The sequence below is a fragment of the Agrilus planipennis genome, unplaced genomic scaffold (assembly GCF_000699045.2).
Source record: "Agrilus planipennis isolate EAB-ADULT unplaced genomic scaffold, Apla_2.0 scaffold5, whole genome shotgun sequence".
Classification (NCBI taxonomy): domain Eukaryota; kingdom Metazoa; phylum Arthropoda; class Insecta; order Coleoptera; family Buprestidae; genus Agrilus; species Agrilus planipennis.
Genome location: NW_020442468.1, coordinates 2,369,365 through 2,396,699, shown reverse-complemented (window position 1 = coordinate 2,396,699; position 27,335 = coordinate 2,369,365). Strand labels below are relative to the sequence as shown.

Genomic DNA, 27,335 nt, shown 5'->3' with positions numbered 1-27,335 from the left:
TAGGACACGTATTTTCAATAGAAATTAAAAACTTAAAAAATGGCCTTCGACAAGCTTTAGAACAAAGCTTTACCTATCTTACTACAAAATTTCAAACGTCTGTTCCAAATATTAAACTCATGATATCTAGAACCGATAAGCATGTTATTACTCTATGGCGCGTGTGCTACTGAATCCATTTAATGTATCGGCATCTTTTGAGTATGTACAGTTGGTACGTGCCGAAGCGGCTTTTTTAAAAAATCTAACCGAGTAGAAAAGGATTCGGTGTTATTTTTCAACGTAGCATCTTTTGAGTACTATTGGTTCGTGCTGGGGCGATTTTTATAAAAGATGTAACCGATTAGACTAATTTCAAAATTCAAAACAACAAAAAATCACTTTAAGCTCTTGTCTAAAGCTGATTATAAAGATTAATTTTAATTGCGAATTTATCAATACATTGATTTTATTTTGATACATGTTAGTTCCATTTTGGAACCTTCGAACGTATCCCCTATGATTCCATAGTAATTACCATTCCATATCCAGGGTTTCTGTATTCGCAGCGTATTTATGGAACGTATACCCCGCGAATAAAGAGCTTTTACTGTATATCACTTGTTGTTTCTCATTGGGACCAAGTTTTTCTTGCAAGAATACGTCTTCACAGAGTATGTAAATTATTTATGAGATTAATGATGAATCTGTTAAATGGCAACCGACAGACATAATGGAAGATGATAGTATTAATAACAATATTAGTAAAAATCCTACTAATAATAATAAAAAGAATAAATTACATAGTCAGTCGGTACCATCCCCTCCTACATTATAAGGTGATATCATCAGAAAATACCGGTTGAGTACACTGTGCGCGGCTGTTCAGCGGAATCACTCGGTCGAGTCATTTAGTTGCACTTGAAGTTGCTCCTGCTCAACAAGTGGTCCGTCCATCCGAGAGTTAAATAAAAACCGCGCTTTTTTTTATTAAACTTTCCTCAAACGAACGCGTCGACATTAAATGTTCTTTTGATTGGAACCGTCGCAGTTATCATCTTCATCTCTAATTATTTAAAATGTGGGAGATCCAAAACCCGATGAAAACCCAAAGCTTACCCAGAAGGTATTCGGAAAAATTTGGATCAGTGTCAGTGAAAACAAACTACAGATCTTATCGGGACTACCTGCAGAGCTTTAACGAAAGTAGAACCGGCTCCAGGGACGATCAAGAAAGTCTTTCTTCGGCCGACAGTGGAATTTCATCGTATACACTTTCTGAAAGCAAAAGTGCCAATAGCTCATCGTGCAGCGTCAGCTCTGACCTTAGCACCAATTCCCAGATCAGAAAAAACGAAATCAGCTTCGTTGGTGTCAAACCTTACAAAGAGTTTTTGGAGAACTACAGCACCAAAAAGTTCAGCCCCGTGAAACCAACCCTGCCTGAGAAGAAAAATATTAAAAGTGAAATTTACATAGAGGTTGTTGGAGTAGAAAATGGAAAGAATGGAAGGAACAGTGCAGAAAGACTTGACGTTACCAATTCCAATGGATCAGTAAGTCCAAAAGAAAATGGTATTAAAACAAATGTATTAAAGTTAGATAAAACCACCACCCATAAATTACCACCAAATGGTATCATTGCTCAGAAAACAAACACAGAAGAAATATTCAAGCGGTCAAATGGATATAGCAGCGGAAGAACTGTAGAAACCATAAAGAAATTTAATGATTTAAGCAAGAAAGATCAGCCTTTAAACGGTACGCTAGGAAAGACAAAAAGTAGAGCCAAACCCGATGTCGTCCCCGAAAGGAGCTCTTTTATTAACGGAAGAACAAGTCCTTTCACGGTTCAACAAGAAGACAACAAACTTGAACAACTAAGTCCAAAATCACGCAACAGCTCTCTTAATGGCGGAAAGGTTGTATTAACCAAATCCCAAACGTTACCAAATGATTATAAATCGTTTGGTTCATCTAAAAATTTGAACGACCAAGCAAAACCCAATACCAAAATCGGAGACCAAACAGACTGCGCAGTCATCGAAAAATTCGAAACAAATCAGAGAAAAAGCTCGTTGCAAAATGGATCTACAAAATTCAGTGCAAATGTTTGGCAAATTTCCGAAGAATTGAACAAAATAAACGCAAGACTTCTAAATGGAAACATAAGCAAAATAGACGGACACCAAAACGGGGAAAAGGAAAAAGGAACATCGTCCAGTGAATCTTTGAGTTCTTATTCCTCAAATGAATTTTTAAATCACGATGAAACCTTAGAGAAACAAGTCGAATCAACGTTCGAAATCCCAGTTATACAAGTGGAATCTCCACAAGAATTTTCAATTCCACCACCTCCACCTCCACCACCGCCAATGTTAGTAATGGATTCTAAGACATCATCGTCAAGTTCTCCAAGAAAATGGAGCTCTGTCAAGACTGACTGCGAACAAGCCCAAACCTCAAAGCCAAAAGAGACCAATCAAGCAGCAATGAACCTGGCCAAGGTCCTCATAGAAGGCACAAGAAAACTGAGAAAGACAAAATCATTTGGCGACGAGTTAGAGAGTAACGGCAATGGATTACAAGGAGACTATGACAATACTCATAAAACGCAACAAAATAGAATACCGTCTACTTTATTAAAGCCGATATCTCCGCAATCCTTGACGGATCGATCTCAACCGGTGCTGACATCAACAACAACAACAACAACTCCGAATCATATTACCAATGATGGAGGTAGTAGTAGTAGTAGTCACAACAATTATCGCGAAAACAAGGAAAGAACGTCGTCCCCACCAAAAAAAATTGATGTGCAGCCCTTGAAATCCATATATAACGGTCAGTCGAACGCGAATGGAAGAGTTCCGGTAATGTCGAGCACGTTGAGGAGAACGATGAGCGGATCAAAAATCGAAAGCACCGCGTCAATACTCGAAGCCAATGCGAAGACTGTCATCCCGGTAGCTGACAGGAACGCGAAAATCGAGAAAACAGACCCGAACGTTAAAAAAATGGTTTACAACACGTACAGGGGACTATTAGGAGCTTACAATCCCAAGGCCAATGGCATTATTGCAACATTGCCCAGGAATATGGTCAGGGAAGATCAAGGAGTCACAAAGCAGTTGGAAAGCATAGCGTGAGTATCAACAGTTTTTATACCGTGGGAACATTATTCATTCATTGCTTCTCTATTGTCTAAAAGTATCTCACATTATGTCATGGTAATTTTCATCCGCTTTTAATCCAATTTAAAGCTGCATAATAATTGCAGGTATTAATTAATAGAAAACACAAAACATGCAGGTACATTGCTAATCAATACTTTTACAGTGCAGACAGTTTGAAAATATTATCAGATGGATTAGATACACGTTCATCGGCCTTATGGTTTCCTTTATAATCANTAGAGAGTTTCAATTTTAAATAAGTGGAGATTTTTTTCAAGATTATTATAGGTAGTATGCAACAGAAATATTTTATAAGACTTTGCCTTTTCTTCGGTTTTGGAAAGCAAATGAAAGCTAAAATGTCGAAATGACCAAATAACTTAAATCCCATCATCATAAGGTCGTCAGTCCTAAGACTGGTTGGACACACACCTCCACTCTTTCTTATCCTGAGTTAATCTTCGCATTTCCCTACAACTAGAACAACCCATATCCTTAACTATTTGCGAACAGTAATCTAATTTAGCTGTACCTCTATCCCTCCTAACTCCCGTTTCTGCCTCTAATATGTCCCTAGACCTTCATGCCTGAGAAGTTGTCCTACCAACCATTTCTTATTGACTTCCATAGAGCCCTGTGTTCTCGTATTCTTTCTAACACCTCTTCAATTTTAGCTTTCTCTATCCACGGTATCCTCATCATTCGCCTTCTGTCCTGACTTAACTGACTTCCTAAATACCTAAAATCGGCCACTTCTTCAAACCTTTCGTCTCCTATCTTTATATTCGCTCTTTCCCTACTTTTTCTTTCCTTGCGTGCCGGTATTTTCGTTTTACTCTGTCAGTACCGCATCCATTTTATTTAAATCTATCTCTAACTCCTTGCTAGATGCTAATATTGCTATATCATCTGCAAATCTAAGCATACTAATCTTTTGCCCCTGTATATATATATTTCTACCGTCCTTATGGTTTCCTTTATAATCACACGAAAATGACAAAATTATTATTCAATAATTATTTTTGTTACCATGATTCATGATGTTTGCGTACATAAGTGTCAGAGAAGCGCTTGAATGTTTACAAATTGAAAAAAATAAAACAGATAAAAATCTGTGATTCAATATTGCTTATGAATGAGTAATAACGTAATAACTTCATTTAACATGCTTAATATTTGTTTTAGATTGCAAGGAGGTTTAGACAAACTCAATGGTCGAGTTAACCCAAATCCTGACAAAGATTAAGCCGGTAATAGATCGTCAACGTGCGTTCCCAATTTTCCGATGTTTCTGAAATTTAATATCAATTAATTAATCAATTATTCAACAAACGCTTTATAAAATACGATAATTGTAGCAATAATCGTAACTGCATATTTTTTGCATAATAATGAATCAGAAACATGGTAAAATTGCCCCTGCTGCATACATACATGCATACATACATACATATATATTAATAGACTTGTTCGTTTTTATGTGATATATTTTTTAATGCACTGTCAGGTTAATTTATGTGTTAAAGTGCATGATAATGATGACGTTTTATATAGGTATATATATATATATATTTTTGTCGTACTTTTAATTTTTTTTTTGTTTTTGTTTCTACGTTATTATTATTTTTGGATGTTTTTCTGTGAAAAATATGCATGGCTTTATATATACTACGACAAATAAAAAACGAATAAAAGTTACATGCAATTGTTTTATTCTTTAAAAAAAAACACTTACTTTTTTTTTGCTTATTTTTTAGATTTTAAAAGTGCCTACAGAACTATTTTAGTCGAATAGAAACGAGAACACTCGATAAAAATAGTAAAATGTTTATTTGTATATTTATGAGAAATATATTAGGGTCCGTGTGTAATATGCAATGAAAGTAAAATTAATATACAGGTATAGCGAAAAAAATCGCTCTAAAAATTTTTTCATCGATTTCCGGCCATTCTACATAATTTTTCAAAATTGTCCCAATTCTGGATAATTACCTGCATTGGTGACGTTATTGTTTGGTTAGGTACATTTATGACAGATTGGAGTTTACTTAATGCCCCTGTTTGTCGGAGGCGGGCTGATATGTTGGAGTATTTTATTCACAGAAAGCATTAGTTTTATACATTTCCTAGTACAATATCGGAATTTCATATAATTCATAGAATTGAGACTCCAAACTAAAATCGCTCCAAAAATTTTTTCTTCGATTTCTTGTCATTTTCGTATTTTTACGTGTAAGACTGTTCAGTTCTTAAATCGCCACTAGTGCATTAGGTAACTATTATAAACTAATCCGTTTTGTGTGTCGTCAAGGCAGTTATATAAATATGTATATATGCGTAGAGTCATTTGGCCATTTTGTCTGGAATTCGCGGCTAGTTTAACAACCTTCGAAATGGTAGTTTTTATCTAAAGTCGCCATCACAAGTGACTCATTCTAGTTCTACCTGGATCTCCTTCCTCATAACATTAACGTATTTTCAACTATTTCATCGTCATCATCATCATCAGGTTATGTTATGTTTAGAATAAGTTTTAAAAGGTCCATTGGTGAAATTGACCCGACCAGATGTTGTTGAGAGCAACGTCAATCCGTCTTTTGACGATGTCATCTTCTCATACCGGATTTTATCTAGGTATTAATTACGCTTATTGTTGCTGAATTTAATATACGACCACTTGTATAATGCAGTTTACCTTATTATGGCACAAACGAAAGTAATTCAATGCTATTACATGTATGCTGTAAGTACCTTCGTGATACGTAACAAGGTCACTGTCAGATTGGGTTCATGCAGGCAATTATTAAAGATGGTGCGATTTGAGATGGTCATATTTAATAATGTTAATGGGTACGTTAACTTTTGATTTCGCTTCGGATAACGAACACGTAGGTACTTGATCTTTTTCACGGGTCTGCTTTATATTATAAACCTAAATAGTCAATAGGGGTATGGTTTACCCTTAAATACTCATTAACGACGGTTTAATCTGTAAGACGTCAATGTCGGAGTAGATTTCTGAAAAACCTCTACCTGTCCAGTTTCACAGACGTCTTCTACCGACAAAACACAAAGGACATATTGTAATTTGTTTTGTCAAAATTAACCCACGTTGATGCATTATAAAACTTTAACTACCGATAATTTAATAAGCAAATAAGAAATATCTATTAGTAGTTATTGAAAATAGGTAAATGTTTGGTAATTATATTATGTTTTAATATTTAACTGATTCACTTTTAGGTATACAAATAAGAATATTATGTACATAAAATCAACAGAAGATACTCGAAGTAGATATTGTAATTTTACACTAGGAGTGATATATTTTTCAATCTGATATTCTAATGTGGTATAAACAAGGTTGACATTGTGCATGTCTCTGTGATTAAACTTATAAAAGGTACAATCAAATTACCGTGAAAAAATGAGTTCTTTATAAAACAAACAACACCCACAAGGCGATTGTTTCCAAATGGATTTTGTCGAGTCTAAATATTAACTGGCGGAATTAATGTTGGTATTAAGTATCCAATTTCTTTAATATAAGAGTTCTCTCAAATAAATCTTTATTTTTGGAGGAAACTCAATTTAACTTATCGCAAAATATTATTGTATTTATAATTTCAACTATTAATACATCGATTGGTTGTCAAGTTGCCATGGAGAATAGATTTAAGTCGTCAATGAACGTTATGTATATGATTTCATTGTTTCGTCAATTAGATTTTCGCTGTACACGGAATTTTTTGTTTTGGTGGCCGTTGAAATTGAACATCACGTATTGTAATTTTATTAGGTTCATATACTTGATTCAGACCTTGGAGTTCTAGAAGGCGAGTAATGAGTCAACAAATCATTATTTGCCATTTCCTTGGAATGACGACGCTCAACTTGAATATTCACACAAAGTTTTAATAAAAGTGTTAAAGGATATTAATACAAATAAATATTTATCGGTGTTAAAGTTTAGAGAGTTTCAATTTTAAATAAGTGGAGATTTTTTTCAAGATTATTATAGGTAGTATGCAACAGAAATATTTTATAAGACTTTGCCTTTTCTTCGGTTTTGGAAAGCAAATGAAAGCTAAAATGTCGAAATGACCAAATAACTTAAATCCCATCATCATAAGGTCGTCAGTCCTAAGACTGGTTGGACACACACCTCCACTCTTTCTTATCCTGAGTTAATCTTCGCATTTCCCTACAACTAGAACAACCCATATCCTTAACTATTTGCGAACAGTAATCTAATTTAGCTGTACCTCTATCCCTCCTAACTCCCGTTTCTGCCTCTAATATGTCCCTAGACCTTCATGCCTGAGAAGTTGTCCTACCAACCATTTCTTATTGACTTCCATAGAGCCCTGTGTTCTCGTATTCTTTCTAACACCTCTTCAATTTTAGCTTTCTCTATCCACGGTATCCTCATCATTCGCCTTCTGTCCTGACTTAACTGACTTCCTAAATACCTAAAATCGGCCACTTCTTCAAACCTTTCGTCTCCTATCTTTATATTCTACGCGCAGGCTTATTTATATTGAATTAGATGTTATTATCAGTGTTTATGTGCAACAATTTTATGTGTTCTGCAGATTTGCAGCTCATGTTAGATGTTAGATAAACCGTTGCTGGATCTAATCTTTTCGTCGACGCTATAGCTACATTCAAAAGTGATGTATATATATATTTCTACAGTTGTACTGTCTTTAATGATGTCGATCCCTGATAATATATGTATAATATTTCATAATGATCAGTTGAATAGTTAAAGCGTGAAATGGTAGTAAACAAATAAAGTAACATTTGCATTTATAACATTAATGTTAGAAAGATATTTTTTCGAATATTTGCAGTAACAACTTATCTTTAGCAGAGCATTGTTTGTAATAGTTTATCGTTTCCTTTCAACTAAGTAAAATTTCCTGTTCTAAATCTTTTATCACAATAACATGGCGATGTACCAACTTTTCTTAGAATCCTTCTAAACTTGAGCTCAAGTAAAAGAAAATAAAAGTTTTAAATAACCAGGCGCTCTTCTTGTAATAAAAAGTGGTGGAAAATAGCAATGACTAACAAACATCATCAACGTTAACGAACGATAGCCATTTCTTTTATGGGCTAACAGCAGAAATAAATGTCTAATCATGTGTACATTATGTAGTTAATTCTTTGTGTTAAAAAGGCTTTAGAGACCGGTAATAATGCTGATTAGGCGCTCGTACGGTGCACATCTAAATATAACACACACTGAAATTGCTTTTAAGTCTAATGATAAACGATAATCAAAGACAAGAAGAGAAATGCGATTATTAGTGGTTATATTGTTATCAATTAGATGGTACTAGGGCTTCTAAAAGCATGAAAACCATTTGTGAAGGCATAATAACTTCTTGAAAATTACATAGATGCATATACAATGTTGGAAATTTTATAAGTCCATGTACATAAAAATGCTAATAAATTATCTCATCCTAGACATTGTGGGAATTTGTTTAAAACGTAAGCATTCAAAGCCGTTTTCTTCTATTTTGTCGTAACATTCTCGCATCATACTTGTTCTACTACTCGCTAGAGGTCTCTTGTTTACTTATTGGAAGTTATGCGCTGTATACTACGTACAGGTGTGAAATTAGATGTTAAAAAAATATTAGAAACAGTAGAAGAACAGAGGGCTTTATGGAAATCAATAAGAAATAGGAGAGATATGTTGGTAGGTTACGTTCTTAGGCATGAAGGGCTAGTAAGAAATATAACAGGAGTTAAGGGTAGAGGCAGATCTAGATCTTCAACCATTCTTCGGGCTGATGACATTATGAAAATGATGATGATGGTAATAATTTCGAAACATTCCCAATTAAATCAAATACAAATACGAAACCCACATAAAATTGTTTCTAAAGATAGGCGATCATTTGTCGGATCAAACTGAACTGAGCTTATAACTTACGTTTGCGTCATTTGTTGTGATCCTAATGCAAAGATAATTGATAGTGACGTATCTTGATGGTGATTTTTCTATTTTGGCATATCGTTGTAACTAACAAAACATGGTATAATGTAATGGAATATTGTCTGATTCGGTTTCAAGGAAAGTAACCACGTATTTACAATCAAATGTGTTTTTGTTTGACCCTATGTTATGTTTATCATTAATATTTTGCAATTATGTTGCTATTAGAAATAGTAAATCGTACGTCGATTGTTGCAGATAAATGTATTACTAAAAAGTGGGTCACGGTTTTGTAAGATACTACATTTTGTATAGATGCATATGTGTATACTTTTATAAATGCATATTTAGAAAACATACATACCTATATAATAATACTAGCATGATCTTAACGATTCATCTATTGTTATCAGAAAAGATAAACTTTATAACATTAGTTTGCATTTATGAAACTTGAGGACGGAAATAAATGGAAGGCAATTCTAAACAAAGAAACTTAAAGTTACTGTAGTTCTTAGGCTTTCATGGCCGGCGTATATCGATGCGGTGTTTTCTTCCGGGGTTTTTGGCTTCACCACTGAAGATGCCGTCAGCAAAGAACGGCGAAACGTTTGGAAAATTAAAATTCCACTGACCACGGCCAAAAATCCCAGAAGAAAACACCGCATCAAGTTCTTATATGCATATATTTTACAAGGTTTGCGTTTATTAAAGAGTATAAAATGATTATCATTATTATGGTCACTACAGTTATATTGTTCTATTAATATTTTATGTGTTTAATTTCCGTAATTTGAAATATCTAAGATTTGGTTCAAGTTCTCATTTGGACAGGTATATACTCCTTAGTAAAGCCCTTGTCTAACATTCCAAATAGGAACTCTAGTTAGCTGCAATTATTGGTAGATGGCAACGTACTAGCGAACTTCAAATATTTCAAAATGGCTACATTGGTTTCTCTAAAACTTCCTAGAGAAACACTCACATAAATATAAACCTCAAACGGAATAAGCGGCATCAAAATTGAATGATTCATTGATCAGTTATGATTCCACAGACACGCGCACAGACCTAAACTCCTAAGCTCCAAATAGGATTATAGTTATTATCCTTTCAGTTACAGAAAAAGAACAGGATACAAACGAATATTGGCCAGGAATATTATCATCAGATAATAAGTAGCGTTATTTTGTTAAAAAAGACACTGATGCCAAAATAGTTCGTTTACCGTGAATGATCAGAGCCAAATGGGGTTGCAAATAATTTTATTGATGTAAAATCAACCTCAGTCATTTTACATCAAAATATTTACAACCCAATTTTGTTTCTTATCTTATACACATTGTAATAAGAGAAAGAAATGGAATCCATAGTTTCTTCAGCTTTGGCTTCATGTAATAAGTGAAGTTTTTCGAATCGAATTTTGGATTATAGGCATTTTTTAACACACCACAATATCTTGTAGTTTTACACAGCTGGGGTATATCAATTCGATATTGTTTTGCGGGCTGTTTGTCGTAATTCATAGAATGTCATAGTTTCTTGCTAAAGGTACGATAAGTGGTGATTTGGCAGGTGCTGATATCAATTTGGAACTTCAAAATTCCACGGACCCTGACGTTGAACCCGGAAAACAATATCGATCCAATATTTTAGATTATCCATTTCCGAAGAGTTTAGAATTTTTTGAGAGCAACATTCATTAATTATTTTATATAATGTTTGATCGGTGATATTAGCAAATCTTTTAACTGCAAAAATGTATTTTACATTTTACAAATAGAAAATTGGTTTGGAAAAGTATTTTAGATTTCGGATCAAATCCCAATCTTTCTCTAAATAAATGATCTATACTCTATACATTCGTGGTGCTTCTTTTAGAGTCTCCCTGTATATAAATTGTTTCAAGATTAATAATAATTTCCAATAAGGAAGTATGCTTTTGTCTTACAACCGCTCCTTTTTCTTCCTAATTTTTTTAACGCACGCGGTAGTTTTTTTTGTTGTGTTTATGGTCCTTCATATTGTAAAGTGACTTGTAGTGTGAGTCTTTATTACTTTCAACAAGACATCGGCATTGTAAAAGTTTTCCGTCTGAGAACCGAGTGCACTTGACACCTTTCCGCCACAGAGTGTAATTTGCATTTTTAGCAGTGTGTTGACCTAGACTTTGATTTCATTATGAGGCGTGTTCACTTTGTCATCTATCTGATGCTAGGTAAGGTTTTAATCGGGAATCGGAACCTCCTGATTTGTATTCCGAATGAAGTGGGCACGTTTTTGCGATCTCTAGGTCAATTTTATTCTACCGATAAGTAAATTGAAGCTCTTTTAATAATTCGAAGTGGTCTGTATTCTGTCGGAACTGCCAGACGCGGATCGCGATTTCGATCTTTTTGGATCTCATCAGCGCGTCGCAGGCAGCTCCGAAAACAAAATGTCGGTAACAGGTAGCTTATCGCGAGCAGTTAAACTTTGAAAAACAAACCTTCTTCTACATAAGCGCGGGTTTCCGGTTGTCAAATGTAAAGATCTAAATGGAAATTAAGTTAAGTTAAGTTTTCTTTGGTCCACTTTATTCGTGTCATGTTTTTCTACCGTATGGGCATTGCTTAGGATCATAAGGTTATGGCAGGAAAAGACAACACGAACGAAGGTTCGCGTTTTCGGTTTTAGTCTCTCCTCAATTAATTGGCGTGCTGTAAACCAAGGTTTTGATCACTGTCTTCCAGATTTGCCACTCGCGATAATAATATACTTCCTTTTAAATAAAATTTTTAAAAAATAAAACAATTTTATTTTATTACACCTAGGTACTGTATTCACCAAAATGTTTATCCAAAATTTCAGCCTCTACCAATAATAGTTCGACTAAATTTCTTGATTACTGGAGATACCACAGAACTTTTTTTTAAAGAGGTCGCTTATAAAAATAGCTTATGATTATTTATCTTCACTTACTTCAGTAAATAGGCATGTAAAATTTAAATAAGAGTATGCACTAACATATAAGTACATATGGAAGGTCGAAAATAATAATTACTTAATTAAAACTATTCATTATAATCAAGTCGTTTTGTTGTAGTATTACTAACAATTAAGATTATCCAGATTTAGGTAATGATCGAAGAAGTTGTGCTCTATCATCTTTTTGCAAATTATTATTTGTTGTTAAAGAGGTCATTAACGACGAAAGTATGAGTCATGTTACAGCATAATTTTGCTGGACTTCGGTGCCTGTATTATTACCTACAATTTAATTAATTCATGCTTACGTCATATCGGTGAGTCATTTTACAATTTTCAAGTTTACAGTTGGTACGCATGATTTTTTAAATCAACAGGAAAATTTGTAATGGATAATTGTTTAGTTAATTGAAAAAAATGTAAAAATACAGTAAGAAATAATTTATAAATAATTGCATATTTTATTATTTTATCAATCGGCTTGATTTGAATAACTAAGTAATTAATTCTCATGTTAATTGTTTCCGTTTTTCTTTTCTTAGCTTAAATACATTGCATAGCTTTCATATTCTGCAGAAAAATTGAAATTAAACTTTGATTAGTTGCAATATAATATTTAACTGCGATGCATACTTATGCAGATTATACAATACCTCCCAGGCAACCGGGATTATACGTAAGAGGAAATGCTGATTTAGATTATAGGAATTCGTGTATATATCATTGATAGCAGTCATTCACCTATGTCTCTGAATGTTTGTGAGCATGTGAGTGGAGGTGTAATAAATATGTGAGAATCTTACGTATGCGTTTCGATTTCCTCTTTTTTTCTTTTCATCTTAAAATGGGCCACATGTTTTGAAGAAGACATGTACATGTTTTAGATAAATAAAAGACATACCACCGGGTTATCATAAATGAAAGTAACGATAATGGGATATAAAAGTGTAACTCAAACGGAATAAATTCGTAAGTACGAGGAGGTTAGGTTAGGTTAGGTTAGGTTAGGTATGGGGGAATTCCCAATTGGAAAACAAAAACATGAATGAAACTGTGGCTTGTTCCTATGTTGACAAAAATGTTAAAGACAGCAACAAATAGTATACATAAATAACATCAACTCACTTTGTTTGTATATTTCTTCGTTATCTTCTGTTTGCTTAAAACACAATCACATTAAATGTATCCCATCACTTGCTTTTCATGACCCTCTCACTCACCTATTGCTACGTCACAAACCCACAGAGAAATGATTTACAGCTAAAACTACAGTACATTAACCCTTTCAAAGATAAACTAAAAAAGGTCCATCTCACTTGTAACTGTGATACTTTATTTCATCCTAAAATGAGTCAAACTCATCGTTCTTAAAATCCTCAATGTCCATCATTGAAAATTGTTACCAACACGACTTTAGGGATTAAGTAAAAGAAGATTATAGCAAACCGGCGAACATTTCCAGTTAAAAAGCGCAGTTTATAGAATTAAGGGAACATTACACTTTGTACTTCATCTTTTGTAAACGCACTTTTACCAGTTTTTGGTGGAAAAAATAGAATTGTTTGGTGCCGAAGTCCTTCGCCAAAAATATCTTGCTATGTCCGTTAACAATATTCCATCTATCTGCTTGCGAGAAATAACCATCAGGAGTGTGTTGATTTCGCGGAGCGTTTAAAGAATTTCCATTATTTTGTCGCCTTCTTATATGCGTGGAATGTCTATACTATTATCCAAAAGTAATTGTTTAAATTAATTAAAATATGTGGTACGCAGAATACGTGAGCCAGTTCATAGTGGCGGTCTTGAGGTCCTCGTCATTCTCAAAGTGTTGACCAGTAAGTCGCTGTTTGAAGTGCAGAAACAAGAAATAGTTCAAGGTCGGGACTGTAAGATGGGTGGTCCAAAAGTTCCTAACGAAAATCTTGGCTCTCCTCTTTGGTTATGGGAGTAGTGTGAGGATGAGTATTGTCGTGGAGGAGGACTATTTTTGACCACAGTTTCCCATGAACTCCACCAAAAGAACATTTCTATCATCTCAGAAAACTTCAGCCATCATTTTCCGAGTCGAGTATAATCGAAGATTGCTTGCATTTTTTTTTTTTTTGTTGAAGTTGAACAGCGTCAATGCTTGGATTGTTGTTTGGTTTCTGTACCGTCATACAATATCCACAATGTGAGAAAATAAGTCATCTCCATCTCCTCGATAACGATCCAAAAGCGCCCGTCTTTTTGCCATTCCTTGCTCTTTGTGTTGTCTGGTTGGCGAACACTTTCTGTAGTCAGCTTGCACATAATTTGTGACATCCAGGTTTTTCCGTAACAATCTTCAATATGACTGTGCATCCAGTAAGAGAAAAATCATCAGCAAGGGCATTAATTGTCAATCGTCGTTTGGAGATCGGAGCTTTTGGTCCACCTGTTGAACGAGTTCATCAGCCTGAAGACTGGATCTACAACTCCTCCCTTTGTCATGGACATTAGTACGACCATTGTTGAATTAGCAACATCATTGTCTAACCTTTCCTTTACTCATTACACAGTTGGTCCATAAAAGAGGTATTAACTCCTAATGAATGTGAACTGCTGATGATTGTTTTGCACACAAAAAGCCTGCATTCACTGATTAGCAAACGACAACAGTCAACAATAATTGACTCTGATGTTTACAGCTTTGTTCGCACCCGCCAATTTTGAAATATGTAGAAAGGGTCTCTACTTTACGAATAATAATACTATTAGTACGCGCAGGCTTATTTATATTGAATTAGATGTTATTATCAGTGTTTATGTGCAACAATTTTATGTGTTCTGCAGATTTGCAGCTCATGTTAGATAAACCGTTGCTGGATCTAATCTTTTCGTCGACGCTATAGCTACATTCAAAAGTGATTCATGTCAGTAATGAAAACGAATCCATTAAATAACACAAAGGATCCATTCCGTCGGGATCATGACTCTAAAATTGAGCTAAAGTATATGTCTATTACTATTATTAAGAACTTGTAAGGTAGCATGAATGATGAGAGGAGCACCTATACACACGTACGGTGGGTAGGTAATATTGGCAACGGAAAGAAAATGAAATTATTGTTGTCCAAGAGTCAATTTGATCATGTGTAAAGTTCAATAGCCTCAATCTTATTTAATTCAGATGCGAAGAAATTGGTTGCCGGATCAGGTTCGTTGCAGTTGGCACATTAAAATTCACAGGACTTCGTATAATGTCCGCGGCTGTTATCATCAATAAAAAGTTACAGTTTCATTAACGCAGCTGCTGAAAGTGGCCGAAAAAAAGACCGAGTCTTTCTCGATTTATTTTAGTTGGTCTTTCAAAAAACGTTGAAAATATAGGTACCTACCTACACAAGTGGGTGTAATGTATAGTAATTGAATTCGACCTCCTAGTCTACGATTGGTTCCTATCTTACACATTATGTTACGGTCTGAGTTACCCGAGTAGAGAATTCCGATGAAAATTACTAAAAGTATTTGAGACTACGGATTAGTCAAGTATTTATGGGATATTTATTGTAATAGCTTTTTAGCTGTATCTAACACGACTTCTAAGTTAAAACAAAAACCTTTGGATGTTTCATTCACTACAGCGGAAGGTAGAGCGGAAGGCCCTTTTCAGCCTCCTTCCAGGAATCGTGAGAATGGGTGGGTGGTGGTGGTTCGGGTGAGAAAGATGAGACGGACGAAATGAAGACAGAAGACAATTAAAGATTACCTGTGGAATATTACTATTCCAGGATTTGCCTAAGTGATCCAAGAAAACCACACAGAAAAACTTGGACCAAGGCAGACGGACCCGGAATTGAACCCGCGTCCTCTCGCTCGGTCTTCTAAGTTCAAAGTTTTTCCCCTCTATTATATTATATCGATTGTTTATCTATTACGAATTGTAACAATAAAAGACTTACCTGCACCCTATGGAAGTACATGCACCAGCGTTCTATATAAAAGGGGGTATTCTCGTTCGCTATTGAGGAAGAATATTGTATAAACTCCAAAACGCTGGGGGATATCCGGGTGTCCCAAATATTCTGCAGTATACATCAATAGCACCACCATAAAAGAGGATGATAAGCTGTAATTAATATTTATTTATTGTACAAACTGATTTTTTTGCGTACTTTTCAACGACAAAAGAATTTATCTACTAGTTGTGATTTAAGAAGATGCTATTCAAGACACATTGCATAAATATTTGCCACTAGAGAACAAAGTTCAAATTTAGATAAATTTGATACAGATTTACATACGGAAATTGTGTTTCAATCAAGGTCCACCTTTGTATCATTAGTTTAATGTAATGTACATACCAAAGGTATGGCTTGCAAATATTTTCTGTGTTATTTAGTGTCAAAATGCGTGGTTAGTGACACAGCAACATGGAGACGCTGACTCATGAAAACTGTTGGCATTTACTAATCGTCCACGTTATACATATTTCAAAATCTTATAAAAAAAAAAGAAAGAAAGAAAAGGCAACGAATTGGTCATTGGTACAAGAATGTGTTTACTCAACTTTTATGTGTATGTAATAAATTATTTTTGTACATTTTTAAACTCTAACTAAAAATCGGAATTGTCCATCTCATGAAAAAAATAATTGTTTAAATAAAGTAGCTACAGTTATTTAATTGAAGGTGGTCATGAAAAGGTGAATGAATATGTAGACAGTATCGTTATTTTCTTCAGTAACCTTCAGGAACAAAAAAATAAAAAGATCAATTTTTACTATTTCTTAACTTATCATCTAGTGGGGACAGTGTTGTCCAATAATAACATAGCTATGGAATACAAAAGGTATATAAAATAATGCACGCAAAAGGTGCCTTTAGAAGCGAGGGTCCAACTGTGGAGTAGACATATTTTCCCTCTGCGATTCACTTAAGAATGAAGCAACAGCACATTCATCATCATAAAGTCGTCAGTCCGAAGACTGGTTGGACACGCACCTCCACTCTTTCCTATCCTGATCTAATCTTCGCATTTCCCTAAAACTAGAACAACTCACATCCATATTTGCGAGTAGTAATCTAATCTAGGTCTACCTCTACCCTTCCTAACTCCCGTTTTTGCCTCTAATATGTTTCTGACTAAACCTTCATGCCTGAGAAGGTGTCTTACCAACCTATCTCGCCTATTTTTTATTGAGTTCCATTGAGTCTTCTGTTCTCCTATTCTTTTTAATGCCTCATCATTCCTAACCTTCTGTATCCACGATAAAACTAGAACAACCCACATCCATATTTGCGAACAGTAATCTAATCTAGGTCTACCTCTACCCTTCCTAACTCCCGTTTCTGCCTCTAATATGTTTCTGACTAAACCTTCATGCCTGAGGTGTCCTACCAACCTATCTCGCCTATTTCTTATTGACTTCCATACAGTTCTATGTTCTCCTATTCTTTCTAATACCTCTTCATTTCTAACCTTTTCTATCCACGGTATCCGCATCATTTGCCTGTAACACCACACTTCGATCGCTTCTAACCTTTTCTTTTCCGCCCCGCCCATTCCTTAAGTACGTGTAATACGAAATCTCAAAAGCGTTTCGACACATAAGATATCATCCTCAGTTAGAGTTAGAGATTTACTCATTGTCAGTCAGGATGATACCACGAGTGCTGAAACGCGTTTTGGAGTTTCGAGTGTACGTGTTTGTGAAAATTTGATTAACAATGACTTGTTTATTTGGGTTTCATACAACTCAACTAGATTTCCTTGTCCAATAATTGTTTGATCATGAGCCCAAATTAAAAATAAAGTCCGTCAGTGTCCTTCCCTAATGTCAAGCGTATAATTTGTGGCATCAAAACAACAAGAGAAGTAAGAGATACAATTATGAAAGACCTTCAATTCTGATAAAACTAAAACCGAATCTGAATTTCACACTTACCAAACTCGGGAAATCTATCTTATCGTAAGTGATACATAAATACGTTTTCGTAAATAATCGATAATAAAGATTGAAACAACACAATAAATGTACATACCAGAGAACTGACATCATCTACTGTCTCTTTGGTTGATATCGATAAGACTGTTCTAGAAGCTGCGCAAACAATACGGATTATTACTGATTCTGAGTGAAGCCGTTCTCCACTCTTGGGCGCTTAAGAAAACTGAGTATGCAGGAATTTGTAAATTCGCTAGAGGAATGTGGGACGAACCATTAATTAAATATCAATTTTTGTAGTTTTAAATTAAACTTTATCTTCACATCATTACCCATAAGCCTTGTACAATACGCAATACAAATATGTTAAAGCATTTGTTTAAAAGTCCGATTTTTAGTCTTTAAGAAAACATTTAATAATATATCTAGNTACCTCAACCCCTCCTAACATTTAAACATTTAAAAATATATCTAGGTATTAAGTCTTTGCAGTAATCGTAGTTAAGAGGGGTAAATTACTATTCGAAAAGAGCTAATCTTCGTATTTCCCTTAAACTAGAACATCCCACATCCTTCTACCTCAACCCCTCCTAACATTTAAACATTTAATAATATATCTAGGTATTAAGTAATTATAGTAATCGTAGTTAGCAAATAGTTAAGGATGTGGGTTGTTCTAGTTTTGAGGAAATGCGAAGATTAACTCAGGATAGGAAAGAATTGAGGTGCGTTTCCAACCAGTTTTAGAACTGACGACCTTATGATGATGATTAAGTACTTATTTCTTTTTTGTTTTCGGTAACAGCTTGATTGTTACTAATTTATTTTCCAGTTAAATCTACATAAGGTCGTATTTTCTGCTTGAATAAGTTGCAGTAAATGTTTACGTTGTGAACAGTAAATTACCTGCAGTGATTGAGCAAGTTGGGTTGCCTAAAAGAATTGCAATTAGGAGATTTGAGAAAGGATTTCCAAATGATTTATTGCTATCTTTTGTGTGACTATAATAATTTTCATTACAGACGGTGTCATTTAATTTTAACCAGCCAGTGTCACATAAATCAAACAGCCCGTGACGCGTTTTTCACTTTTTATTCGACCATTACTGATAGAACGGACATGGACGGAGCAATGGGTGCAAACCTTATTAGTATAAGTACGTACCATTGACGTCTATAGTGTTAAAATTTAAAATACAGCAAATAAATAATTTAGAACAGTATATATTAGTAATCAACTCTTTGTCTATCGTCGAATTATGGTTACTTAATTTTATCTTTGAAGTTTTATGAAGACATTGTCCTGAAGCTTCATGGAACTGGAAAGAACCTAGGACCATTAGGTACGTTTTGATTGGAATTAATGTAACTATAAATGCTTAAAGAAGTTTTAAAATATGAAATCGAATCAAATTGATGTGGCATAAGGTGAAATTACCTCGGATCGAAGCAACTTTTATCGGTGTTCTTTGAGGGTCGAGAAGACGTGAACGACAAAGAGCGTGCCGGGCGCTCGAGCACGTCAACAACAGCCGAAAATATTGATGAAGTGAAGAAAAAAGTATTGGCCAATCGTTGAGTCACCGTTAGAGAAGTTGCTGAGGATTTAAACATATCGATTGGCTCCTGCCATTCGATTTTTACCAATGATTTGGACATGAGACAGGTCGCCACGAAATTGGTACCAAAATTGCTCAATTTAGACCAAAAAAAGCATCGCATTAACATTGCTAAGAAGCTGTTGGACTCTGTCCGTGAAGACCCAAATTTGCTCCAGAGGGTCATAACTAGTGATGAATCATGGGTTTATGGTTATGAGGTAGAAACCAAAGCTCAATCATTCCAATGGAAGCTGCCGCATGAGCCAAGACCGAAAAAAAAGCGCCAAGTTAGGTCGAATGTGAAGGTTTTGCCTACAATTTTCTTCGACTGCAGGGGCGTAGTGCATCATGAGTTCCTGCCACAGAGTAGAGTCAATAAGGAATATGACCTGCAAACGTCTGGATTTGTGGAAGAATAAAAATTGGCTTTTCATTACTTGATTATCGATCGGCTCCTGTCATTCGATTTTTACCAATGATTTGGACATGAGACAGGTCGCCGCTAAATTCGTACCTAAATTGCTCAATTTCGACCAAAAACAGCATCGCTATAATATTGCTAAGGAGCCGTGGGAACTGGGGTCCATGAAGACTCAAATTTGCTCCAGAGGGTCATAGCTAGTGATGAATCATGGGTTTATGGTTATGAGGTGGAAACCAAAGTTCAATTATCCCAATGGTAGTTAGGTCGAATGTGAATGCTTTGCTTACAGTTTTCTTCGATTGCAAGGGAGTGGTGCATCATGAGTTCTTGCCACGGGGTAGAGCGGTCAATAAGGAATATTACTTGCAACTTTGACTTTTCTTTACCTGATAAAAATGATGGCAGCAAAATGGTAACAAAATGCATCCTCCCTTATGATCATTATCATAAACATTAGACCAAACTAGTACCATTTAAAAAAATTCGACCGTAGGTGAAACGTTGTGAGTGTCGGTTTCTTTTAACCCGATCATTATTTATAGCAATCGTAGAAGGCTCAACTAAAAAATATCTCCATTGATGTAATACGTAATATTATTCGTTGTGTAGACGGCCATATACATCAGTTGCATACCGTTATATTCACCAGAGTTCATTTTTCATTCGGGCGCATTTGAATGCTTGCTCGGTATGAAAAGTCGCTTGTATCAGAAAACATTAGTTCGTCCGTTGCATACAACAATTTGTATTTTAAACGATATTTCCCGTTTGCTGTAACATTTGTTTCCACGATAGTCGTTTGTATTTTTGAAACGGCTGCGTTCAGGTGGCTGCAATCCCGGTGAGAACGCTCCAGCCATAACTGTTTCTTCATCATTAGGAAATAAATTGTCAGGTTTGATTTATATCGCTCCCAATAATAAGATTCTACTTTTCTATCTTTAACTTCTTTCACTGCTTCATCCATTTAGACAATTCAAGCGAGAGAAGCGCTTTCTTGAAGCTTCAGTGTTTTGAAATATCTAAAAGTGTTGATGTTTAGACAGCGATGGAGCTACCTTTGGAGAGTTGCCCCAAGACAACAGTTAATAGCGAAATTCACTATTTGTGGATTTTTGTATATTAAACAAGTTGAGTTGAATCAGAGCAGAATCGATGAATATTCGACCACGATCAATAAATCTACGAAGAATCAAAACATAATGAGATAAGTCCATTATACAGGGTTCCAAACATCTTCATCTGCTTAACCCTAGGGAGGGAAGAGTTTTGACATTCTGGGCTTCTTCGGAGTTCTGAAATAATTTCTGTAAGCTTGGGTTTTACGGGAGGGAAATGCGAGAAACCATGGTGTTTAAAAAAGAAGAACTAGGGAAATATTCCTAGAAAGAGTAATGAGATCAAACTAGTCAAAAGAAATACTTATTTCAGTTATCAAGAGTAAGCATGAGCTACTTCATTGGACTGATGATAGCCTGTCAGTGAAATATTTGATAGTAAAAACGAAAGACCACAGAGGAAACCAAAAGTCTGTAGCATTCAAAAATAGTTTTGGAGAAAGGTACCTACAGCAGTATCTGCAACAGACTGAAAAGAAAATGAGAAGTACCTACTGGTTGCAGTTCAGCAACAATAATAATCAATCTGTCAAGCCGATTATTGATTTTACTACTGATACTTAATAACCAATAAATGAGGAATTCGGTTAAACAATTCATTGGAAAAATGTAACGAATTACATATATTCACAGACAGCAATCGCCTTTTTGTATATATGCGTACGATTTTCAGTTTGCGTCGAATTAATTGTTCAGTTCCAATTCCTGATTCCGCATTCTTCTTTCTCATTACGTAAAGTACCTATGCAGTATTTTGTTTGTGAAATTGGCATGCGAGATTTTGACCAAAAATGGAGCGTCGTCGAGTGGTTGGACGTATCAGTCCATTTTTGATATTGCACTCGTGGTACAAATACACACACTTGTACATCAATGTACACTGTTTTTAACAGACGATCCATGAGTTTCGACGCTTCCAAATTTAGATAGCACGACGCTGCAAATACACACTCGAGAATTTTCGGGATTCAGATTTAGTGCAAGTGAGTCATCTTAAATTTATTACAATTTCACTCGAAATAGACGTTTTGTTTTTGAATTTGATCTGAATAAGGAAATATTTTCGTAAGTCCAAATCTAATTTTGTATATTATTCCTAAAATATTATTTTTAACTGGATGAGCAGGGTAACAAACAAATTCTTTGCAAAATCCAGACATCCAAATCTCATCTTTCAACTGAATGTAGTGCTATCTATTAACGTATAATAGATGGAGTGTAATGTGGTGAGTACTTATCAAGTGTTATAACCTCAAACAAGTACGTTAAAGATGTTTTAATCAAGTGTTATAACCTGATGTTTTAATGGTTCCTCTATTTGAATCAAAAGTTGCTTCATATTTTTTTTAGTTCCTAATTAGAGAACACTTGAACGTAATCTATGTCATAAAGGTGAACTGATCAAAGAAACTAATTCATATCAGAACATAGCCAAAGTAGCGATGACAAAGTTGAAACATTCAGCTTTGGTTTCTTTTTGTTGATCCGGCACCAGTGTGTAAATGCCATTAAGGATCTGATTAAATATTACAAAACATGGCAGTCAATATTTATTCAAATCAAATTACGCATTGTAACATTATACAGAGTTGATAGAGTGTAAGTATTATTTGCAAACAGCATTACACTTACACCGCGTATTGCTTTCGATAATGTTCCTTTCTCCATTGTTATCAAATCGATTGGGGCATATTTGTGACATATCTGGCAGCGTTTTCTTTTCATTTTCACTATCTATTGTTGAAATTACGAAATATCATTCTTGGTATTTGAAAATATGTATCCTATGTCAACTGAAGTAGTCAGCGGATTGTCTGTAATAGTTGAAAAGCTGCAGACTCTGTCTCAATCAAAAAACAAATGAAATACACTTGACAATTCGTATGATTGTAGACGCCATTTTAATGAAACTTAAAAGAACTCTTGATGAGAATGCCTTGATGGTGGGAATTAAATAAAACATAAAAAGTTTTAATAGATACGCTTTTTAAATATCAAACATCATCAGTAATGTCAAGTAAAACTACATCTGTTGACGATAAATATGTGCAATTATTTATAGACATTACTGAAGAATTATATTTCGAAATTGTTTTGCGTTCTACTTATTTTTATTCAATTTAAGTACTTTCCAAATAAAAAACTGAAGAAGTTTTAGCATTTGCCGTAACATAAATTTAACTGTTGTTTTATTTGTTAATATTATTTTCGATCGTGTTCTAANGAATATTCCAGTAGGTACCTACATCCTCACTCATTCTAAACTGGTGTTATTGGTGACTAGTGGTCTGCCCACAAACCCACACAACTCAAACTGGACAAATCTTGAATATTATAGGAGAAATCCAAACAGTTCTTAGAACACTTTAGTCGAAATATACATAAAATTCTCTAGTGTAGTGTGAGAAGTCATTCTCAGAACTCGATTGAAAAATCACTTTAGCTGATGGCTCTAGGACATTCCTGAACATTTTTTATTCTAGCGGAGGACAATCTTAGAGAAATTCCAGAACATTCTAGCTGGGCGCTTTCCCAAAAACATTCAAGAATATTCCAGTAGGTACCTACATCCTCACTCATTCTAAACTGGTGTTATTGGTGACTAGTGGTCTGCCCACAAACCCACACAACTCAAACTGGACAAATCTTGAATATTATAGGAGAAATCCAAACAGTTCTTAGAACACTTTAGTCGAAATATACATAAAATTCTCTAGTGTAGTGTGAGAAGTCATTCTCAGAACTCGATTGAAAAATCACTTTAGCTGATGGCTCTAGGACATTCCTGAACATTTTTTATTCTAGCGGAGGACAATCTTAGAGAAATTCCAGAACATTCTAGCTGGGCGCTTTCCCAAAAACATTCAAGAATATTCCAGTAGGTACCTACATCCTCACTCATTCTAAACTGGTGTTATTGGTGACTAGTGGTCTGCCCACAAACCCACACAACTCAAACTGGACAAATCTTGAATATTATAGGAGAAATCCAAACAGTTCTTAGAACACTTTAGTCGAAATATACATAAAATTCTCTAGTGTAGTGTGAGAAGTCATTCTCAGAACTCGATTGAAAAATCACTTTAGCTGATGGCTCTAGGACATTCCTGAACATTTTTTATTCTAGCGGAGGACAATCTTAGAGAAATTCCAGAACATTCTAGCTGGGCGCTTTCCCAAAAACATTCAAGAATATTCCAGTAGGTACCTACATCCTCACTCATTCTAAACTGGTGTTATTGGTGACTAGTGGTCTGCCCACAAACCCACACAACTCAAACTGGACAAATCTTGAATATTATAGGAGAAATCCAAACAGTTCTTAGAACACTTTAGTCGAAATATACATAAAATTCTCTAGTGTAGTGTGAGAAGTCATTCTCAGAACTCGATTGAAAAATCACTTTAGCTGATGGCTCTAGGACATTCCTGAACATTTTTTATTCTAGCGGAGGACAATCTTAGAGAAATTCCAGAACATTCTAGCTGGGCGCTTTCCCAAAAACATTCAAGAATATTCCAGTAGGTACCTACATCCTCACTCATTCTAAACTGGTGTTATTGGTGACTAGTGGTCTGCCCACAAACCCACACAACTCAAACTGGACAAATCTTGAATATTATAGGAGAAATCCAAACAGTTCTTAGAACACTTTAGTCGAAATATACATAAAATTCTCTAGTGTAGTGTGAGAAGTCATTCTCAGAACTCGATTGAAAAATCACTTTAGCTGATGGCTCTAGGACATTCCTGAACATTTTTTATTCTAGCGGAGGACAATCTTAGAGAAATTCCAGAACATTCTAGCTGGGCGCTTTCCCAAAAACATTCAAGAATATTCCAGTAGGTACCTACATCCTCACTCATTCTAAACTGGTGTTATTGGTGACTAGTGGTCTGCCCACAAACCCACACAACTCAAACTGGACAAATCTTGAATATTATAGGAGAAATCCAAACAGTTTTTAGAACATTTCGGTCGAAATACATATAAAATTCTCTAATGTAGTGTGAGAAGTCATTCCCACCATTCGATTGAAAAGTCACTTTAGCTGATGACTCTAGGACATTCCTGAACATTTTTGATTCTAGCGAAGGACAATCTTAGAGACATTCCAGAACATTCTAGCTGGGCGCTTTCCCAAAAACATTTAAGAACATTCCAATAGGTACATCTTCACTTATTATAAACTGGTGTTATTGGTGACCAGTGATCTGCCCACAAACCCACACAACCCAAACTGGACAAATCTTGAATATTATAGGAGAAATCCAAACAGTTTTTAGAACACTTTAGTCGAAATATACATAAAATTCTCTAGTGTAGTGTGAGAAGTCATTCTCAGAACTCGATTGAAAAATCACTTTAGCTGATGGCTCTAGGACAGAGCTTCTTAAACTTTTTTCATTCACGACCCTATTTATGATTGCTTGTTTCCTGGCGACCCTATATAAATATAAAAGAAAGATAAATAGATATTTTTTGATGGTTTATTTATTAGGTAATATACAATGTACAATATACATTAAAATCTCTCGCGACCCCCGATTTTTGCTACGCACCCCATTTGGGGTTAAGAAGGCCTGCTCTAGGACATTCCTAAACATTTTTGATTCTAGCGAAGGACAATCTTAGAGAAATTCCAGAACATTCTAGCTGGGCGCTTTCCCAAAAACATTCAAGAATATTCCAGTAGGTACCTACATCCTCACTCATTCTAAACTGGTGTTATTGGTGACTAGTGGTCTGCCCACAAACCCACACAACTCAAACTGGACAAATCTTGAATATTATAGGAGAAATCCAAACAGTTTTTAGAACACTTTAGTCGAAATATACATAAAATTCTCTAGTGTAGTGTGAGAAGTCATTCTCAGAACTCGATTGAAAAATCACTTTAGCTGATGGCTCTAGGACAGAGCTTCTTAAACTTTTTTCATTCACGACCCTATTTATGATTGCTTGTTTCCTGGCGACCCTATATAAATATAAAAGAAAGATAAATAGATATTTTTTGATGGTTTATTTATTAGGTAATATACAATATACATTAAAATCTCTCCCGACCCCCGATTTTTGCTACGCACCCCATTTGGGGTTAAGAAGGCCTGCTCTAGGACATTCCTAAACATTTTTGATTCTAGCGAAGGACATTCCAGAACATTCTAGCTGGGCGCTTTCCCAAAAACATTTAATAACATTCCAATATGTACATCTTCACTTATTCTAAACTGGTGTTATTGGTGACCAGTGATCTGCCCACAAACCCACACAACCCAACCTGGACAACTCTTGAATATTATAGAAGTTTTTAGAACACTTTGGTTAAAATATACATAAAATTCTCTAATGTAGTGTGAGAAGTCATTCCCATCACTTATACTTGATGATTGTCGGGCATTCTAGTGTAATCTAGCTGAAAACAAATATATTCGAGAACATTCTACCTAAGGACCACTCTGGAAACAATGAAGAACAATCTAATATTTTTCCATTTATTCTAAACGGGTGTTTGGTATTGTTATAGGAGATTACAAACATCTTTTATTTAAAGTACTGATCGAAATATATGACAATACCCCAGTATAGTGTCAGAATGAGGCACCTCCACTTATACATAATGGTTCTGAAACATTCTGGAAAGTTCTCGATTATTCTGGTCAAGTTCAATCTAGAACATTCTACTAGAGACATTCGAGAAGGTTCTAGCTTAGGACAATATTGGAAATATTTAAGAACATTGTAGTAGGTACATTCTCACTTATTATAAAGTAGTGTTTGGTGACCAGAGGTCAACTCGCAAATCGACACATCCGTCAGACTGGGAAATTTCGAAGATTGTAAATGGTTTCGTATATTTTTTAGAACTTGTGGCCAAAATATGAAAATCTTTAGATCGACCACTTTTAACCACAATAACTCCCACACCACCATATCTACCGACATGCCACCACCGTAGTGCACCACAATAGACCCACCGGTGACCTCCACTGGGTATATATATATATATGTATATAACGATTTGCTAAATTCAAACTGTCTCTCTCAAACGTGGTACAGACGTTCTTTTTTTTTTAATTAATTTTAGGTCGCCGCTTCTAATTAGACAGAGGATAACATTGAAAAACGTTTTATAATTGCGTACCTCTCATCTGTTAACATGTTTGTCGTAGGTGAAAATAAGAACAGATGTTGTGTGGCATTGAAT

At 35.1% G+C, this 27,335-nt stretch overlaps 2 protein-coding genes across 4 annotated transcripts in view; both read left to right on the top strand.

Annotated features, from left to right (window-relative positions):
* LOC108735588 overlaps positions 1-27,335 on the top strand; it is a 74,577-nt gene that overhangs the window by 14,160 nt on the left and 33,082 nt on the right. The window lies entirely within an intron of this gene.
* Positions 855-4,402, top strand: LOC108735620 (serine/threonine-protein kinase HSL1-like). The gene is made up of 2 exons (XM_018467659.2): positions 855-3,124; positions 4,341-4,402. The coding sequence occupies exons 1-2, from the start codon at positions 1,059-1,061 to the stop codon at positions 4,399-4,401; spliced, it is 2,127 nt and encodes a 708-aa protein (XP_018323161.1). The 5' UTR covers positions 855-1,058; the 3' UTR covers position 4,402.

Excerpts from the sequence above, each read along its gene's own strand:
- LOC108735620 (XM_018467659.2), top strand. The coding sequence starts at position 1,059 with ATGTGGGAGATCCAAAACCCGATGAAAACCCAAAGCTTACCCAGAAGG. Across the intron at positions 3,125-4,340 it reads AAGCAGTTGGAAAGCATAGC|ATTGCAAGGAGGTTTAGACA; the intron begins GTGAGTATCAAC and ends TATTTGTTTTAG.